The 18,066-nt window shown below is 48.4% G+C and overlaps 1 protein-coding gene across 1 annotated transcript in view; it reads right to left on the bottom strand.

Moving 5' to 3' along the window:
- The window catches only part of NFATC2 (nuclear factor of activated T cells 2), a 75,453-nt gene that overhangs the window by 43,523 nt on the left and 13,864 nt on the right, over positions 1–18,066 (bottom strand). The window contains exons 4-5 of the mRNA XM_088528425.1: positions 8,258–8,460; positions 6,710–6,882 (exon numbers count right to left, since the gene is read on the bottom strand). Of these exons, the coding sequence (XP_088384551.1) occupies positions 6,710–6,882; positions 8,258–8,460 (376 nt within the window). The remainder of the gene's footprint in view (positions 1–6,709; positions 6,883–8,257; positions 8,461–18,066) is intronic.

The following is an 18,066-nucleotide window of genomic DNA, read 5'->3' as shown; positions in this document are numbered from 1 at the left end:
CCTTCCCGGCGGCCCACGGCCCCCCGGAGCAGTTGTGGTGGGTCCGTTCCTAGCAGAGAGGCTGGTGCCGTGTGGGGAGCCAAAGCGAGGTTAGGGACAGGCGCCTGCCGGCCTGTGGCGGCTCCGGATCGTGCCCGGGCGAGCAGGGCCCGGAGCTGCTAGTAGGCCCTGGCCTCGGCTGTGCTCCCTAATCCCCTCGGCTGTGCTCCCTAAAGCACTCCCTGGGTATCCTTGGCCTCGTCCGAGAGCCCTTTTCTCTCCACGCAGCTCTCCCCTTCAGCGTTCCTCCCATAACACATGGGATGAGCCCTTGGAGCCCCCTGTTAGCATCGTGTTTCCTTCCCTCGCCTTGGAGGGCTTCCAAGCACTGCCTCGTCTTGCCCAAATGCTGACTCGTTTTATGAGGAGTCTTAACCGAAGCTAAACGTCTCTTAACGGCCCCCGGAGAGGAACCGTCTCAGCAATCGCTCTCCCTGCACGTGCAGCAAGCAGGAGGGCTGGTTTGAGTAACACAGACAAGGCAGAAGCGCTAACACGATCCGCCTTTCGGGAGAAACGGGATTGAGAGCTCCCCGCAGAGCAGCGGGATCCGCCTGCCACCTACACCGCAGAGCTGCTCCGCGCCCGCCACGGAGCAGATCCCGGGGCCTCGTTCCGCTGGGGGCCCGAGAGCCTCCTGCACCCTGCCGTGGAAACAGGCACCAGGGAAGAGCTGCTGGAGCAATGGCTGCTCTGTGCAGTTGTTCCAACACCTGCAAAATCACACGCGGAATCCCTGTAGCTGAACACACTCAGGCAGTTCTGGGTGGTCAGAAGAAGCAAGAGTGTGGAACACCTCCAGTCCAGGGGTGACAAAGACATTATTACCTCTAATTACCTCTAATTGCTATCACAAGCCAAATAAACCACCTTTTGAGCCAGGAGTCACCATTACTGACTTGCTCCCAGCCCCTGAGTCCTGCCAGGTTTGAGAGGGGCAGGTAGAGCTGGGTGTCTGATGCTAAAAAGCCTAGAAGCAATAGGAGAGCCTTAACAACAGCGTAATTTGTTGTCAGATTAATTCTTCTACCTCAGTGCAAACCTTAATGAGCCGAAGTAAATATCTCCTTCCTGCTGTGACGTGTGTTTGTTTATGGCCTGAGGAAGGGTTGATGGGAGCAGAGCTCCCATGTATCTTCCAAAGCATTAATGTCTCGAGAGACTTTGATCCCATCCATCACACGCACAAGCGCTCTGAGCTTTGCAGGTGGGATGCAGGTTGGTAGGAAGGGAGCAAGGGGAGGCAGGGAGAAGCTGGAGGTGGTGAGCAGTGAGCTGATGGAGACCAGGGCCAGGAAACATCTCCAAGAGTCAGTATTGCACCACATCAGGTCATGATCTCTATCGGATCTAAGTTTTTCTTAGAGGAATATGGGGGAGCGAGAGGCTTACGTGAGGATGAAATATGCAAAATTATTTCCAATCTTTGTGATTAGATGCGAAACCTTGAAACGGAGATCTAAGCACACCCAAGAACTACAAAAATAAATCAGTTTGAGATGACAACGTTTTTCAATTCATTGCCGGACAGACTTGACCAACAATTTGTGCAGAGCAATTCAAAAGGAAAGCGCCAAGAAGAGAAGGTTTTTCTCCACCTCCTTTCTCTGCACATAATTTACTGTATGATGTCCTCAAGAAGGCACAGTGACAAGCACTGGTGGCAGCAGTGTCAGATAAATATGACGCTTTCTATGAACTGCAGCCAGCTCACCAAACCAGCGCGTGATTAATGACAGGAAAACCATGGCCTCGGTTCACTTCTGTGTCGATCATCACTGCGGGTATGCACAGCATTTCCCTTTAATCCCTCGTGGAGGAGATCTGCGGAGCTTAACGTATGCCCAGAAATCCACGGCCTGTGCAACGCGCTGGGTTGCTTGCTTCTCCCACCAGCAGCAGTGTGAAGACGAGAAGCAAACAGGAGCTCACGCTCATACCAAGGCTTGCCGCCTGCAGAAAGGGCGGGCGGGCGCTCGCCTTCCTTCTGACTCAGAGTTTCCAGCCTAAAAATCTTCTGCTTGTGCATTAAAAGTGGCAAATGTCAAAATTAACCTTTAAACACTGTGTTTTAGGAGAGGGAAAATTTTTACTTTAGAAAAAGCATCTGTTTTTGTGTCAGCTGTGTTTGTGACAAATCGGATGATGGTCCTGCAGTCGAAATAAAGGCAGGGAGGGGATTTTTTTCTAATTTAACTGCAAACCATGACACTTGTAATAACCACCCTCCTGCTTAAAATTGCAAGTGGGCATCTCCCATGTGCAAAGATACCACTCATTTCTGCTTTTTAATCTCAATAAGCAAGGACTTTTCTTGCCTGCCTTTGTATTCACCCAGCCAACTCACAGCCAAGGAAAAGCACGCGTTGGTTTGCCAAGACAACATTCCTTCAAATGACTAGCTCTTTCCTCTGTAGTTATTAATGTGTCACATATCACAGGCTCAGAATGTCTAGTTTTATGGGAAAATCTACTAGAAGGAGAGAAAAATAAAGGAAACTTCCAGGGAAATTGATTAAAAGGAAATAAGATATTTGACCCAATTTAGTGGAACAAAATACTGTCAATAATAGAAACCATTTAAGTTCCTCAAATGGACACTCTGTTCTTAAGTAATAAGTTTTGGTTTGTTTGTTTTTGTTTTTACCACCTCGGAATATCTATTATAAGAACAAGATTTTGGAATCCTTGTCCTTCTCATGCCAAGAGCAATCATTTACATTTTACGGGATTCATAAGCATAACTCAGTAGCAGCAAACACGTTATTATGTAACGTGAGAACTGTGAAACACTTTGGGGAGGATTAACCAAGATCCATTAAACTGAAAGCTGCGATGCGGAGCGAATGGTGCTCGCACTCTTTACATGCACATCTCACAAGCGTTTGCATAAAGCAATTTTTGGTTGCAAATATTGTAGAGTAAAACAAACCACACGTCTGCATCAGCCCGACAAGTGCTCACTTGGCTGCCCTGAAACCCTTTCAATGCTCCTCCCTCTCTGCCTTATGGACGTTCCAGTGAAGGAGCAGAAACATCACCTCAGTGATCAATCATTTGCCAAGAAATGAGCTTCTGCTCATCGTGAAAGGCAAGTGAAAGCAAACAAACAGAACTAACATTACAGAAATTCTTCGAACAGTCTCAAAATAATGGTCACGTCTGTAAATTCCAAAACTCTTGGGGGTAACATCCCCGCTGGACTGTTGTTAGCCCAGTGACACTTCACGCGTGCGCAGGGGGGTGTTGGGCTAAGGAGGTGCTGCTGTATGGACCTGCTGTGGGTCCCAGCGATATCTGTGCTGTTGTTGGCTGTACTGCTGTTGCCTGGCCTCGATGCAGCACCCAGGGAAGGCTCTTCCTCACCTTTCCAGCGGAAGCTCTTGACCCCTACCTAGAGGACAGGCTGCTGCTGCAGTTATCAGAGCACTCGCAAATGCCTTGGCCTCCCCAGAGGCTCCAGAATGAATCAGCCAGCTAGAGGAGGGAAGAGCTGCTGAACATGCAGGCACATCTGGATACAAGGGCCATTTTGAGGCATAACCCATCATTTAACAACATATCACCCCCCTGGTCCTCCCCCACAGCTGCCTGGGGAGGAACTCGCTCCGGATGATTCTCCGAACCTGTGAAATCCCCTCCTAAAAGCTGCCAAGGGCTGCGTGTGACACAGATGAGGTGCAAGCAGAGCCCCCCCCCCGAGAAGCAGAGACTTGGCAGCTCTTGCTTCATTGCAGCTAACGAGCTGCTGACACCGCTGGGAGCTCTCACCAGCCCCAGCTTCTGCAGGGGGAGCGCTCGGAGAGCCCGTTGGTAGCACCGGGGCTCCCGGGGGAGCCGCGGGCTGGGCAAGCGGCGGGTTATCGTGAAGCTGCTACTGACTCTGCCCGCGGGCGCTATTAACAGCTACCACGCAGGAGGGAGCCTACAGAGGAGGCCCTTGGGAGCAAGGATTCCCAAATGGCCGCGTTAAAAAGAAAATAATAATACTAGAAGGATAAGTAAACAAAGGAAAAATGAGCACCATGGTGGTGCAAGGATGTGGGGCCAAGGAGAAGATGTTGCAGAGCCCCAGCCTGTCTCTTTCTTCAACATCAGTGCTGGTCAGGGGACTTCAGAGCTCCTTTCAGCTCAGAGAAGCTGAAATATGCAGACTGTCCTGCAGAAACTTAGACTTATCATCGATAATGCGACTTAACCTGTATTTCTAATGCTGGTTGAATCAACCTGTGTTATTAAGCATCTCCCCAGAACTGGGCTGATATGAAAAAGCGGTACTAAAATGTATGAGCACAGTTAAATATGTAATGCACATTGCAAATGGAATGGGTTTTTTTCTCTGGATTATTTCATATTCTACTTCCATGAGTTCACAGTAAAAGACAGTCCTAAACATATCCCTGCAAGATTACCGGTATATCCAGTTTCCAAAGGATAAAAAATTCATTTCTTCTTAGTGAATAAATGCATTTTTTTCCTCTTAGGATCTTTATTGTCTGCTATGCAGCCAACATTTTAATATTTTCGATTTGATTCCAATAATCTTATAAGTAAGCTACTTAAATCGGTACCTCCACTTGTGGTTTTTTATGCCTTTAAGACCCATCAAAGTGAACATATCCTTAGAATAAGCGCTCAAGCATCTTAAGGAAACTATTGCAAATAGCAGTCATTGCACAGGGAAATTAGAAGTGTATGTGCAATTTGGAAAATGAAGTCTACTCATTTGTACTCAACTGTGACCAGGTGTCTGCCTTCTCTTTAATGATGGGCACAAATATAACGTGCCATTTTGGAAGGCCCTTAGAAATGCCTGGCAAACTCCTCCTGAAAGAGTTAATTGCTCTTCCTTGTAGGAGAATTCAAATAACTGGGGCAGGGGCAGCGGGGCTCACTGCATAACCACGTAATCAACAGATCATCACCCTTTGCCCTGGGCTTATTTCATTTTTCAGCAGAGAGAAAGTAAGAGCTACACCTGGAGTTATGCCACCCAAATAATTCCCAGTTTTGGGCAGGAGGAAGCAGTTTTCACTAGGAAAAGAAATTGCAGGGGCAGTCAGTGATCCTTTGCTGCCTTCTTTTCTATCCACAGAAGTTGCAGTTTATCAAACGTTTCCTTTAGCAAATGGGCCTTTGTTTGAGCTGGGACAGGTGCCTGGTTGGGGTGGAGGCCACTATTGTTTCAACCATCTGGTTCCATAAAGGACCATAACTGTTTCCTATGGAGAAAGCTGGTGGCTACTCCCCCTATTCTCCTTTCTCCCTCTGGGTGCCAGGAGTTTTCACACAGCTGGTGAAACACTTGGATAGGTGGTATCTTCTCACAGAAGTTATCATATCTGCCCATCATCCTCTCCCTAGTCTTGTTTATCCATTTCTACAGTTCTTTTCAAAGCCAATATCAATAATTCATAGTAGTTTTCTCTCGATTTCCCATCCAAAACTGGCTCCCCTATTATTGTAACTAGTAAGTAGTCAATATTTAAGCAGAGTCTACCTCTCAATAAATAGAACTCGCACACGGGAAGCTCTTCAATGACTTTCCTTGCATGATACATGGCAAGATAGGTTCTGCTAAGGGGATGAGTCATTCAGGGAGAGGGAAACTGTTCATTTTGTATTTGTGAAATCCCCAAACCACTGAAAAGGCACCATTTACCAACAAAAAGCATCACAGGATGCACATAAACCAGAAAAGTGGGTGGAGCCCTTCAAGAAATGACTGTGACTCTGGGGCACCTTGCAGGAGGCCTCTCTTTCTCAGGATCCAGTACGTTAACATGAGTGGGAGGTGCAGGTTTCTCAGTTTACATGCTTGCAGGATTCGCCTGAGGAATCAAAACTGCAAGCTTTCTTCTGTGCCTCGGGGGAATACCAGAATAACTGGGGCTTTTCCTGGCTCGCTGCAGCCTCCTGAGCTGCACACCCCTGTGAGCTGTCATCTAGAAAAACAATAACCAGGATGAGCTCCCAAACAAACGTCTGCTCCATTTCACCTGTGCTGCTGGCACAGTTCGGATCAGAGGATGGTGGTCACTCCTTAAAAAGGAAGGATTGGCCACAACGATGGGATCTGGTCCAGGCTTGAATTTCAAGCACCCTAACACCTGTAGGCTTGTGGATAACAGCTTCTTCTTACAATGCTCCTCAAAAAATCACTGCCTGGGAGGCAGACAGAACACTGCACTCGCACAGAGCGTATGCCCGTATCCACACGGCCACACCGGCACCACCGCTCCCACAAAAGACCTCCTAGCCACAAGGATCCATCAGGAACAAACTATCAAACAACATGTTTGAAAGCTCTGCAATACCTTGCTGCCCTCACAGGCCCCAGGAGCGCTCAAAGGAGTCCACATCCTACCAAAACTTCCTTCTGTCCAGAGCACACACCGGGCAGCCAGACTCTGCCCCATGACTAAGGTCTCTGTCCCACCTTCACTCAAACCTTTGGGCCATCCCACAGTCTTCAGTGGGGATTCATGTGCCAGAAAAGAAGACGCTCAGTGAAGTCCAAGCTCCATGATTATACCAAGTCATCCAGCAACACAACATCAGAGCACTTGGCATTTTGCTTATTTGACTGCTGCATGGACATCGTTTTTATCCCCTCCATGCTAAGTTGCAGCATCATTATTGCAAGAAGCGAATCTCAGGGAATACTTACAGCACTCAATGGGGTTGGATGCCGCTTGCAGAGAAATGATTCTGCCGCTGGACTCCGGGATGTGCACGCGGAAGACGAGGCGAACGCGCGTGTTCTTCCGGCCGATGTCCGTCTCTCCCTTACGCAGCTCGATGTCCGCGTTCCTCAGCTTCAAAATCCCGGCACAGTCAATGCTGCCAAGCACAGAAGCCACTTAGAGCAGGCACAGCTTAACACGCTCGCAAACCAACCCCTGCACGGACGCCGGTCACAAGGACTGCGTTTTCCTAGGACTGATTTTCCTGAGGACTAAGTGCTTAGGAGGAGCTCCAAAGTCTTGTTCCCTCCAGGATCTCGATGTTGCCATTTGAACGGGTCACAGAGCAAGCAACCCATAAAGGGTTCAGCAAAGGATGCCCCAGGGACGCGAGGCTGCTGCTAGACCTCTCCTCCAAATGGTCCTTGGCCGGAGGGCTCAGACATGTCCTAGCCCAGAGCAGGGTCAGAGGTAGGGCCTTCAGTCCAGCAACACCGCACAGAGGGTGCGACAATAACTGTTGCTAAATGGACAATACCAATTGTTTTGATACATACACTATGTGTCCTTCATCATTAAGAATTAAAATAAGTTCTTAGGAGGCATAAACCCCAGTGTTTTCTATACCCACATTGAGCCTGCCACTGTACATGTGCTGGGGTTTATTATTCTAGGGTTACTCATTAGGAACAGACACTTAGTGTCTGGCTTTAGTGCTTGGCTGCTCAAGCTTGAGATGTGCACTATTATTTATTTCCTTGGCGTAGGGGGAAGGAGATGCTCAAGTGAAAGGGATAAATGAGGTACTTATTCTGAAAAAAATATATGTATATATATAAAAAATGTGGATTTTGTGATGAAGCAGGGAGTTTAAAAACATAGCAGCTCTGCCAATTTTTTTCAGTATCCTCTGAAGGACAGAGACAGCTCTTCCCTCGACAGAGCAATCACTCTGAAGCTGTCTGGAATATATTCAAGCCTGAAGATTCAGACTGGTGCCCACTTCATCCCTCTGCCTCCATAAAACTAAAAGAAATAATATAGAAAATATGTGCCTGTACTTGCTTTTCGGTTGATATATTACAGCAGGAGAGACTATGATTTCATGGCCAGAGCAACTTGGCCAAGTTCAGATGCACTCTATTCCATTAAATGCCCTAAAATAAAACCCACACCTCCACTGCCTACTGGTCCTTGCTCTTGCACCTTTTCTCATTGTATCACTGCAGTGCAAAGACAAATGATTACAATACAGTCACTGCTGTAATTACAGTAAATAGGAAAAAAATATGTATGCGGTCAGCTGATGAGTGGTAACTCTTTAAGCAGCTTTAATCCAGCTTCTCTGTTCACATTTTTACACACACGCACAAAAAAAAAGCCTTAAATTCATCTATCATCCCAATGTGCTGGAGAGCCCCTCTAGAGCAAACATCTTTATTCTTTTAAGCGAGTCCTTTCTGTAGGAGGAACTTTGCATGCCAATTTAATCCTCCTCAACTTTGCTAGTAATAATTTTAAAAATTGCTTACGTTGCTTTCATGTTGTTTTTGGGTTCCAGTGGGATCTCTAGAACTTTGGTGTTGCCGATGATTTTTTCATAGCTGGTGGTGGTGACGGTTTTTCCCGTAATGCGATGGACTTGATAGAACGCGTGAGGTTTAAGTATCCGCTCATCCGCTGTCCCAATGAAGATCTGAAGACCCAAGGGTTTGTTCTCCATGTAGCCATGAAGCTGGCAAGAGATCAAACATGAAGTATCACACACAGGCCTTGCAACTCCCTCATATCAAGCAATCAAAAAGTCTTAAAAAATGTGCATATAGATCAGTAGACATATATAAAAGACATGCATTTTAACAAAACCAGCCTCTTTTCTACTCTCTGAGACATATTTCCTCTTAAGAGTATTTGCTGGAGTACGCAGTACACACGGAAGGTAGTTAATGAAAACATGTTATTAATGGCTATAATATTAAGAACATCAAGAGGAAAAGAATTCCAGACTTAAGCTCTCCATTACCAGAACTTCATTGGTGGTCTCCAAAAAGGATTGATAACTCCCCTGGAAAGGTCTGTTTTGGGGCATGAGTGTCTAATTTGCTGTGGCCTTTCCCAGTTGGGTGGATGAAGTCAAGAAGAGGAGGTGACTCCTGGCACCTGAGGCAAAGCTCCCTGTTCTGGCTGGTAGGAGAGGCAGTAAGGAGTGACTAAAGTGTCCTTCTTCTGGCACCACTGCCAGGGATACAACATCCACCCCTATGCTTTGATGTTACGGATCTGCACAGACCTGCACAGAAGCTTAACAAAGCGCATGGAAAAGGCCTGGTGACTTCAGTTGGCTTTTGGCCAGGCCCTATGTGCTGTCCAGCTTGCAAACACATACCTAGCTCACATCCCATTCACTAAAAAGGCTTTGCCCCAGCTCAGCTTGTGTTTTCTACTGCGAATGAAATTAAAAAGAAAAAAAAAAAAACACCAAAAAAACACCAAAAATCTACTTCCCCCCTGCCCCAATCTAAAAGTCTGTAGAAAATGTGTCTATGCTTTTGAGAACTGAAATGCTAAGCTGTGTATAAACATTTCAGAAATTAATGATTCCTGCAACACCCTTTTCTGTGGCCTCAGCATGTGCAGTCTTGGCTGCTCACACCCCTCCAGACCCTGCTGGAAACCCCTCACTCGACATCCCTGGACTTCCTCTGTCCCCTCATAGCAGACATTGAGCTGTCCTCACCCTCTAGCTCTTCTCTTCGCCCTCCCATCCCTCATTTTCTACTCAGTTAACCCGTCTATTCTCCAACTTTCCCAACCCAGCCCCACATACCAGCCTCAGGTTCTTAAACACTCACAGCACAGAGTTTCCTGCCTCATCCCCAAGGGAGGGTCTTCGCTTACATCTCCACCCTACAACCCACCCCGTCTGCAACACTCTTCAATAGTCTTGAAAAGAACGGATATGTTCTTGTTCTCTTGAAGACACTTATGCACCGGGGCTGATTCACTGCTCCCTGGACCTCTTCCTTCCTGCTTTCAGTTGACATCCAGCCATTGGCCTTGCATTACACCACTTTGCATTACAGTCTGTACAGGTAGACATGAGGTTTTCCTCCTGGATTTGCATAGGACCTGGCACAAAGAGGTCTTAGTTCATGGCTGGGGCCGCTACGGTTCAAGGAAATAAGAATGCTACTTTGCACAAAAGAGTCTGTTTTATAAAGAGTAGTGGCTGCTGGGGAAGCACACAAAGCCAGAATCCTTGCAAAGGCCAGGGGACAAGGAAATATCTTTTTCTTTATTAATGTTCAAAATTACAAATCAAACCATACTAAATTTCTCACATAACCAGAAATTAAAAACAGACATTTATCTACCGCGTAGTCAGTGATCTAGCTGAAAGGGAACTTTATGGTCTGAGACATGCTAAATTTGTTTTCAATTATTCTCTCCGCAAACAAAACCTTGATGAAGCCATACAAAGCAAATAGTACGGGGAGATCAGAGAAAAGAATGATTAGGGTAATAGCAGTCATGGGCAAACCTTTTTTTTCTCTTTCTTTTTCAGCAGTCAGCAGGAGGCATCTTAGCATAGAAGGGCTAATTCCCCCCTGGAATCCCTGCATCCCTGCAGCCTCCTCCAGCTCGTGCATGTGAAGGGGCCCTCGCTGCTCCCACGGGTCATCGCGGGTGTTTGGGGACATGCAAAGCCCAGCTCTGTGTCCCAGGGCCCCTGCAACCCCAGGGCCCCAGCTGCAGCCTCCACTCACATGGATTGCTCCAATGAAGATTTAATAAGGGCTGTGCATGAAAGAGCAGCCGAATCCAGGCTACTTGCAGTGTGGATCCTGAGGACTCCATGAGCTCTTCAGGAGGTCGTTAATACGCTAGGTAGGATAAGAAGCTCTGAGCAGACGTGCCTGTTGGCTCTAGGAGCGAGACGGAGGAGGAGCAGAGCTGGACACCAAGCACAAGGGACGACACAAAGAAAGGAGCTTTGCCAAGATCGTGATAAATACAGTGGTGGCCACAAGGAAATCTAGAAATGTAAGGAGTGAGGCTGAAAGCCAGAAGACTAAGGGTGACAGATAGATCTGTCAGGAAGAGAATGAATGTAGGGACCATCCCTTGCTCATCCCGGGCGGCTCACTAACGCCGCTGCCTTGGAGAGCCACGCTGAACTTCATCGTGGTGCTTCCAACACCCAAGATCTCCCGGCCTTCAGTGAAAAGCCAGTGCATGACAAAGGGCCATGCTGCCTTCCAAGGGGAAAGGGAGGAGAGAGGAGCACCCTTCAATGCAGAGCAGAGCACCCTTCAACGCAGAGCGTGTTTATCCTCATGCCCGACAGAAATAAATCCGCATGGATGCAGCTCAGGCGAGGAGAGGATCCTTCACACCAGAATGGTGATCACGGCAGAGCAGCACCCCTTCTGCCCTGGCAAGGCAAAAATCCCCCAGTTATAGGTGGGAGACTGGAATGGAGCAAACCAGATAATAAATTATGAAAGCAAATCTCCTCGCAGCGAGCACATAGTCAGTAGCAGCTGTACCAGAGCCAGCTACGCGCTCAGCTTTTAGTCCTGGCCATCTTTAAAAGTAATTTGCAGTAGTGGTTTTGCTCTTGTATAGAACGAGTTCCCAAGGTAAAACTATTCATGCCTGTGGGCGTGTGTCTGTATAAACATATGCATATTTAAAGGAGAAAGGAATCGGCTGCCTGCTCATGCAGCAATGTTTATACCACCTGCTGGACTAGCGGGTATAAAACACGCAGTACAGGAGCATCTGGTGCTTCAAAGGACCTGATTTGAAATTCTGGTGTTTGATCAGCACAAGCAAGTAAGAGAATTACTTGGTAATTTAGGGCATCATGGGATGACATCATTGGAAAACCAAAATAGTGTTATAAATGCAAATAGAATAATAAGAAAGATAAATATGTAAGAGTTAGGCATAGAGGCTTAAAGAGTCTGTCCTTATCTTTAATCAACTGTTTACGTTTTGCATTTAAAGGACTAATATAGCTGATGATTTACCATAAGCCTTTCCATGAACCTTTCGCATTATAGGGACACATGAGGCTGACCTGGGAGCACGGAATGAAGGTGGGAGCCTGCAGAACCGCTCCAGGTCCACGGGGTCTGCGCCCTGACCCAGCTCTGCCACAAACCACTGCACGACTTCGGTCAGGTCATTGAATCTACGCTATTTATTTGGGCTACATAGTCCCCAGAGACGAGACCAAGGGACAAACCCAGCACCAGGGTGTTCTCTGCCTTTTTTTACTCTTCTTTCAGTGATGGAGGAAAAAAAAAATAGCCTAGGATTTCAGGTTCAAGGCAGTGAGAATCAAGAAAGATTTATGAATAGAGAACCCTGGAAGGAAATATTTGTGTGCATTATAAGGTGAGTTATTCACAATAAAACTCCCCCAAACTGTATACGGATCATGCTGGAAAAAACCCAAGTCCTTTGAGTCACATTTGCCACACAGGGAAAGAGAAGCCAGACATGATGTGTACCTTTCCATACTCTATTTTGGGATTTTAAGATCCTATTTCTTTCAGTCAAAAGATTTTTCTTAAAACTTTGCTTTTGCATTACTCTTACAATATTAACATAGCCAGACATGGGCTGGTCTGTGACCTGAGGAAATGCAAAGCACTTTGGCAGATAAACAAATAACATCATTCAGAAAACAAGGAGGCTTTTCTTGTTTGGTCTGCTGCTACGATTGGGTTTCTAAACAAAATGGAAATTTGTGGCAGGATTAAAAGCATTGGTTCACCTCTGCAAAAACAAAATTCATTCATTCTGCACTCCATCGATCAGTACCAGTTACATTTGAGAGAGGGGGTTAAAGGCACATATTATCACACAGAATAGCATATGTATAAAACCCTCCACACGCAAAAAAAGAGCAAACTAGTGCCACTAGTGTTGCCTATCAGCCATCCCATCACGCACCTAAACATGGAGCTTCTGCGACTCTATGGCAATTGAGACCACACATCAGGCATATGAAAGAGGATGATTTTTTCCTGAACTATTTTAAAATCTCTGGTGTTCCTACAAAGTGAGATCTCAGCTCCAAATATATGAGCACTTAAATAGGAAGTCTCAAATTGAGTCCCTGTGCTGGTATTCAGATGAACCAAACTGCTGCATCTGCACAGCCTGCATAGCCTCTGGCTGTGGGGATTTAAAAACACAAGATCATCTTTACTGTGCTGTATAAATAGCAAATCCCTTTGCAAAAGTGACGCTGGCAACATTGCTAAGTTCTGTTATTAAACAACTGAAGAGTAAACTGGCAATGGGAGGCAGTGAGGGGTAAATTTTTTGAAGATTTTGCAGGTAGAGTCACCAATAGATGCAACGTTATGTATGCAGAAAAGGAATTGGGGAGAGCTTTGAAACACAGACCTTTGGACCTTGGACAAATTTACTCAAGTGTAAATATCACTGTATCTCACATAGAATAATATTAGCAGCATGAGGTGGGAGGATTCCCAGTGCGTGGGTGCAAGTGTCACCAGCGTGCTCCATCTGCTTCACCTCAGTTCCTACTAGCATTGCAAGCTGCTGCATTTGCCTTTTTAAAAGCCGTATTTCAGAGCTAAGTTTTCCTTAGGGTTTCCAGCTTGGGCATTGCACAGCAAAGCAACAGACGCAGCCGTGTGCGGGGCTCTGCAAGACTAATGCTGGAATACCTGCAAATCCTAGGGACACCTTTGAAGAGGCACAGTGAAAACTTCACCCTCTGTGATATGGAGGCTGGTTGCCTCCGAGAGGAAGAGGGAATAATTGGTTTCCCATTCATCCCAGCAGAGTTTTGCTTGTCAGGCGTTTAGGACTTCATCCCCTGGGAGGTATAAAGCTGCATCTTTAGAGCTGATTGCTGATCTTCCTGTCTAGACAACGCCAGCTACTGCCAGGAGGAAAGCATAAAACTGGGGAATGAATTCGCCAGTCCTGGCGATTTTATTTGCTTGAAACTAATCAGCTCTCCTGCTCGCTTCAGCCCCCTGCGACACGAGGCCGAGCCCGCGAGCTGCTATCTCCCTCCGACGGGGCCGTGCATGTGTGTGGTCAGCCTGGAAACGCGGCCGCGCTGATTCAGAGAGACAGGCATCGGCCGGCAGCAAAAAGTGGGAAAACAGAGCCCGCCGGCAGCGCTTAATTAGGAGCGAATGCAAAGCTGCGTGAGAAATCGCTTCCTCCCGCCGCTTCCCTTTTCCTGCTGCACACGCGGAGATAAGGCCGCGCTCTGGCTCCCCCGGCAGCGGCGCCCGGTTCCGGCGGGCAGCTCGCCCCGCGCCGGGGACACCCGCGTCCCCCTTCTCCCAGGAACGGGGAGAGGCTGCAGAACCGAACCGGGGGCACCGACCACTTGACACCACGAATAACTGCTCTGCTCGGCTCCCTGTTGGCCCCCGGGCCCTTTTCCGTGCCAGGAAGGTTTTGGGACAACACGGAGCACAGGGGATGCAGATGTGCTGGCTGAGCACCCCCGCCCGCTCGCCACAGGGTTTTTGCTACACACGGTCAGGGCTTCTTTCGAAGGAACTCTGCGTTTTGGGTCAGATCGTTAATTCCCATCACTGATGCAGTCCGACTGCAACAATTCCAAGGATTTTTTCAGGTCTCTACTCAGCAATGCGTTGACCAAGAGGGAAACGCTAGCTGCCCCGTCTCGGGCGGACTGGCGTATCACTAGCTGTCAGTAATTAGCACAAAGCCCTCATGCAGACACCGTATCATGTAGCGGCGCGCCCGCCTGCTTTAGTTAGGGACTGCCATTGAGCAATAAAGTTGAAACTTGTCACATGTTTTTGTTCAATTTAATGTTCTTGGGACATAGCAAGGGAACGCAAACCAGAAGGAAATCTCTGCCTCAGTGTTCTTGCTCCTTACTGCGGCAGGCTAGAAAGGCCTCAGGAGATAATCCTTTGAACATCTGATTCTGCTAAATGATGAGCTTTTATTATACTCAGTTTTGTATGTTTCTTATTTTGGTGACAATTTTGTCGAAACTCCAAAGACTGAGTCTCAGTGGCTCTGCTGCTCCTTACAGTAAATGGCAACCAGATTTCCAGCATCTAACTGGGCTTTCTCTTTGCAAATCGGGCTAAAATGGACGTTTAGGCCATGGGAGGCATCTCTCAGCAGAAGGCAATGGAGGGTCAAAGCGGGGTTTTGTCCCTGACTCGGTGCTCAAGATAAGTTTTACACTCCTCTTGACGAGACAAAATTGTTTCTGTCACAAGTAGAATGGAGGGCATAAGATGCCACCAGAGCAGAGCTGGCAGGACCTTGCCCCATGGCTATGCCACCACACGCCAGGTCACTCCCTTGCCGACCATCAGCAGCAGCGTTGGGAACAGCTCCTAGCCCAAAGGGCTGGAGCAGAGCAGAGGGCGACTAGCTGAAACGCTGCCTTAGTGCCCAAATCTGCAGCTGCCTCTGCAAAAGCCATTTTGCTCTTCCCATCAGATGGACGAGCAGTGACGCTTCAGGTGCGGTGCTGAGCACGTAGCCCCGGGTGCAACTTGCTGCTGGCCAGCCCCGACACTGCTGTAAGATCCAGACAGGGCTCGACAAGCCAGGAGACTGGGCAGAAATGGCAGCAAGAACATCACGGAGCAACTTGGTTCGGCCCATGGTGACAACTGACTTGAGCGACCCAGGCCTTGACCCAAGTCACCACTGTGCAGCCAGGCTGTGGGCACGTCTGCCTGCAGAAGAGAGGATACATCCAGCCACGCCGGGTCAGCCTTATGCTTAGCCACAGGCTGTTTGACTGGATATCAGATTTTGGAAAGAATCACGGCCAAGAAGCATTTCTGGAGCAGGAAAAAAAAAAAAAAAAAAGCCCCAGGAGCCTCTCTTCTCCCCAGTTTCATCCTCCTGCTGAAATCAGCAACAGGAGTCATACTCAGAGCACAAATAACTCAGCCTGTTGGAAGTGTCAAGGTTTCAACAGTTGTTTCAGGATGAAGCAGAGAGACCCTAGAAAATTTTCACCAAGATCCAGGCAGGAGGAGTCCAGTCCCTTTCGCCCTGAAGAGCTATCAGGCTGCTGAGAAAAATGCTCCCCCAGGATGCAGGAGACCCAGGTGCAGGTCCTTGCTTGGAGTGAGGCAGAGTTGCAATTGAATAGACATCGGTCTTGAGAGGCAGGGAGGAACTAAGGGCTTAGCTGTACAGCAAAGCGGGTGACTAGAGAGCTCCAAATGAGTTTGTGGGACACTGTGCATGAACTTCTCATGCTCTTAGTGTGAACCGGATGAGCTCTGCAGGCATCACGGCCAGGCGTGCCCATGTGCACAGCTAAGAGGCATCAGTTCCTGCACGCTGGCTACACAGACGAGCCCCGAGTACAGTCCCCCAGTTCAAGCACTCCTTGAGTAGCTTGAGTAGCCCAAGCCTTGAAGCTGCCAACTCGGGCCTTCTGCATCTCATAGGCACATATCTATCCTCCAACTTTTTGCTATACTTTCTGTTCCTTCTGCTCTGCTAAAGTTACTTTCCATCAAAGCAAATGCATTTTAGACCAGACTATTTTTTGGACTCTGAAAGTTTTAGCAACGATCTTCCAGTCATCTCTAGCACAAAGCAGCACCCAAACTTGGCACCCCAACTGCAAGCCAGGGCTATATTGCCTCATCTCCTCCTGGGATGGAGCAAACAACAGCTGTGACACTGAGCGCATCATCTAGGGATTTCTAGTCATTATGAAAAGAGCTTCTTGGGACCAGTTTGTTTCCAGGTAATTCTCTCTCGCTAGGCTAATTATCTGCTCTCTTCTTGCACAAGTGTTACAGAGCCTTTACGTCTTGACAAGCAAGCTCTTCCTCTGATCTTAGTTTATTAGAGGTTATAGTTGATATTCCCTACTATTCCATCCAGTCTCACATCTTAACACAAGCCAAGTTCAGGCTTATTCGTGTTTTTCTACACTACTTCTAGTTTACCTAGTAATTTATTTTCTTCAGTGGCCCCAGTGAGCCTTCAGAGAGATAGGTCTCAAGGTAGGGACCTGCTATCACCACAAGCTCTAGCATCAACAGGACAGCCTGGTCTACTCCTAAATTTGACAGGATATTTTTGAACAGAATTTCCCAGAGGTGCCTAAAACGAAGCTCTGTTTTCAAACCTGCACCTCCATCCATGCAGTAAGCCCACGTAACCACAGCAAACGCCTCCAGAAGCCAACAGTGCTGAGCTTTCATGACACACACAACCACCGCCATGGTGCAAAGGCAGCCCTCGTAACCCCACGGGCGTGAAAAGCACAATTTGCCCCACGCTGCCCTGCACGTAGGGCAGTCCCTGCATGATCTAACAGCAGCAGCTGCCCGAGGCTCCTGCTTGCTAGAAAACAGAAGTTAGGGCAGCGAGAGCGGCACGATCGCGTGCTGCAGGGCGAGCGCGCCCTGCTAAATAAGGCAGGGCGGAAGGCAGGGATGGACTGAACTGTTTGCCCTCTCCAGTGCACCACTCTGGCAAGTGAGGCTTGATCCCAGCAGAACTGGGCCTCTGGTCCCGTGAGCACGCGGATCCCGCTATCCGACTGATCCGACAGTCCTTGCTCTCCTCACAAGCGGGTGCCTTCACAGCATGCTGGAGTCGCACGCGGTTGAACACCCAGGGCCCCCCCGAGAGGCCCTGACTAGCAAGCGTCATCTTCGACTCAAAACCACAAGAAACACATAGGGCAAAATTCAAATATAAAAGGAAAGTGGGGCACGAGTTGGTTCTTGCAAAGCAGCTCCTGTGCGCTCCCTTAACAATGCTACGATTATAGCTGCTTTTTTGAATTAGAGAATTAATGAAAGTCATCACAACTGGGGAGTTTAAAACCCGAGGGGAAGTCAGGTCAGCGGTGTTGAAGGGAAGGAGCCCCTTTCCAGGGAATCTTCTTGCAGGAAGCAACCGCAGTGAGGAGGAGCCCGACACACGCAGGCCCGTGGCGTCGGGGGAGCCCCGCTGGAAGCCACCACTCCAAATCCTCTCCCACGGGGAACCCAAGAGCAGCTCCTGCTGCCTCGGGCCCCCAGGGTTTTTTGCTAAGTAACGCTCCCAGGCGGTTTTAGGACACTGGGGCAGGCAGGGTCCACCCGCCATTTCACATGCTCCTCCTGGGAGGGGAAGCAGGGGGAAGAAGGAGCTCCAGCTCAAAGGGAAGAGGTCCCTCTTGCCCCCAACCAGCCCTCCATGGCGTTCCCCTTCCCGGGACCGCTGGGCCTAGCGGGCCCACACACAGCTCCCACCTCCTGGGGAGGCGTCACAGCCGCCAAGCCGGGTGTACGGGTGTGTGCCAGCAGTATCACCACCG

Source organism: Tinamus guttatus, unplaced genomic scaffold (assembly GCF_059628265.1).
Source record: "Tinamus guttatus ecotype Peru unplaced genomic scaffold, ASM5962826v1 Tinamus_guttatus_pri_ptg000027l, whole genome shotgun sequence".
NCBI classification, from domain to species: domain Eukaryota; kingdom Metazoa; phylum Chordata; class Aves; order Tinamiformes; family Tinamidae; genus Tinamus; species Tinamus guttatus.
The sequence above is the reverse complement of the archived record's forward strand: the minus strand, read 5'-3'. Positions and strand labels throughout refer to the sequence as shown.